The sequence below is a fragment of the Quercus robur genome, chromosome 12 (assembly GCF_932294415.1).
Source record: "Quercus robur chromosome 12, dhQueRobu3.1, whole genome shotgun sequence".
NCBI lineage: Eukaryota > Viridiplantae > Streptophyta > Magnoliopsida > Fagales > Fagaceae > Quercus > Quercus robur.
In genome coordinates, this window is record NC_065545.1 from 39,263,965 (window position 1) to 39,266,354 (window position 2,390).

At 36.8% G+C, this 2,390-nt stretch overlaps 1 protein-coding gene across 1 annotated transcript; it reads right to left on the minus strand.

The window, feature by feature from the left end:
• Positions 1-570: 570 nt before the first annotated feature.
• LOC126709790 (uncharacterized) lies at positions 571-1,473 on the minus strand. The gene has a single exon (XM_050410131.1). It carries the CDS (start codon positions 1,331-1,333, stop codon positions 713-715), a length of 621 nt encoding a protein of 206 aa, XP_050266088.1. The 5' UTR covers positions 1,334-1,473; the 3' UTR covers positions 571-712.
• Positions 1,474-2,390: the final 917 nt, after the last annotated feature.

Genomic DNA, 2,390 nt, shown 5'->3' on the forward strand with positions numbered 1-2,390 from the left:
TCAACTAAATTAATGTCCATGAAAAAAAAAAAATAACACAAAAAACAACAAAACAAACTACCATTCGGCTTGTGGATTCATTAAAATTTCATACCTAGCTATATCATTTGAGTAACTTATTGGTGTTACATTATATATATATATATTCCTTGAGTTGGAATCATATTCACATGTTAAGTGGGACCAAAAGCCAAATTAGTATATAATTTGCATGCATTATGAAGCAGCTAACACCAGAACATTCTAAACCAACCTCCTCTGAATGAGAGGTTAATCATACACACACACAAAGTAGTTGTCAATCTGAGCCTAATCATACACACACACAGTAGTTGTCATCTCTCACTTCCAACATTTACAAATCCTTCCAAACAGACTCGTACAAATTCAGATACAAACAATACACCATAAAAATCTCATTATGGCATTATTGAGAAACAAAAATTTCTCATTTCACAGTCAAGTCAGTCACATTAACATTACATATTGTACTACACAACTCTCACTTTTGTATACCAAAAAAAAAAAAAAAAGATACAAAGTAAAAACTGATAAAAAAAGTGCACAAACTTTAAAAGTTAAAACCACAATCACTCATTTGTATTCTTTTTCCTCTTAATTAATCCATATTCATATATAGAAAATATACTATATTTTTTTAATAATATTGAAATTAAAAGCTTACAAAAAAGAAAAGTTAAAAAAATAAAAATCAACCTCTGTACAAAGGAGACCGTTCATGAACAACCTTAGAAATCTTGGACTGTCGAAAAACCTTAATCGGACTCGGAAAATACCAACTCCACCCTTTGGCTTTGCCAGAATCTGACGTCATCGAAACGGCAACGGATCTCGACCTCCTCATCATCGTACTACTACTGAGGTTGTCGTTCACTTCTTCAACCTTCTTGCTGGACCGGAAGACGGACCAAAACGACGACGCTTTGGCCTTGGGCGTGGTGTCTCTGAACTCGGTGTCGGACCCGGTTCCGACGAACCGGGACCTGGACCGGAGGAAGGGAATCGCGACGGATCTGGAGCGACGGAAAGCCGGTTCGCTTTCGATGAGATTGGAGACTCGGCCTGTGGGTCCGGGTCCTCCTCCTCCTCCTCCAACGACGTCGTGTGATGAGAAGCGAGAGAAGGAGGAGGAGGAAGACGACGAAGACGACGTCGTTTGTGTTGCTGTGGCGGCGAAGCAAGCGCATGGGCGCGCGTTAGCGCAGTCGGGACAGAGGGTGGAGAGACGGTCGCGGAGGCAGACGTGGCATATCCCAGTACGGCGGCGCTTGGAAGGGTGTTTTGGACATTTCCATATCTCTTCTTCGTCCATTTTACTCACTAATAATAATAAGTAAAAGAAAGCAGTGGAGGTTTGAGCTTGAGATTGTGTTTGTGTTTGTGTTTGTGTACGAGTTTGGATTTGTGCGCTAGCTGTAGTTTCTCAGTTTATGTTCGTCTCGACTCTGTGGCTTCCCTTTGGCTGAGGTTTTATAATAAGGGGGGTATGATTGGTGGGAGACAGGTTAACCTTGGTTAATTTTTAACTCGGGTTACCTTGGGTCTTTTTTTTTTTGGTTTGAAAAAGTATGTAAAAAATTCCTAGTATAATTTAATGGAGATACATTAAATGAATTTCGTACTTTTAAAATGATACACTTTAGACCCCATATTTTCATAAATGTAAAATAAAAAAATAAAAAAAATAAAAACTAAACACTACAAAAAATTACAATTTTGGTAACAATTTTCTATATATAACTAATCGTGACTAATGAAGAAAAAACAACAAATTAATATAAAAGTGATAAACAATCAATTAAAAAAAAAATAATATTCAAGACCCAACAAATTATTACAATATAGTCACAACAATTAAAGTACGAGTATTTCATAAATCAAAATAAAATAATAAAACTTGAAAATTAACTCGTTGAATTTGAATTTCTCTTCTTTTTTTTTTTCTCTTGCAGCACTTTTCAGTTTCCTCTATCTTTTTCTTTTGGGCCTTTTTCGTTCGGCTTTTGCGTTCTCATCGTTTGGTTTGGTAAACCTTGGTAGACTGAAACGACACGTTTTTGGTCACACGTTATGAAATTACCCGGTCTATTGTGGTGGATTTACAGGAGTGCCATGAGGATTGTGCGCGGTTGTTCACACGTGTAATGTAATTGTATGACTGACTCACTGTACATTCACACATAAAAGAAAAGAAGAGAGGAGTAGTGAGTGTGGGAAAATGGGTCCCAGTTGAAAAAAAAGTTTGATTGATTATTCCTAACCTTTGGGCATCTACTGCGGATGTTAATTTTGACGTTTTGATTTGGTGGCTTTTTTATTGCTTATTAAAGTATTTTTACTGAATCCCATAACCAACAGAAAAGGAAAAA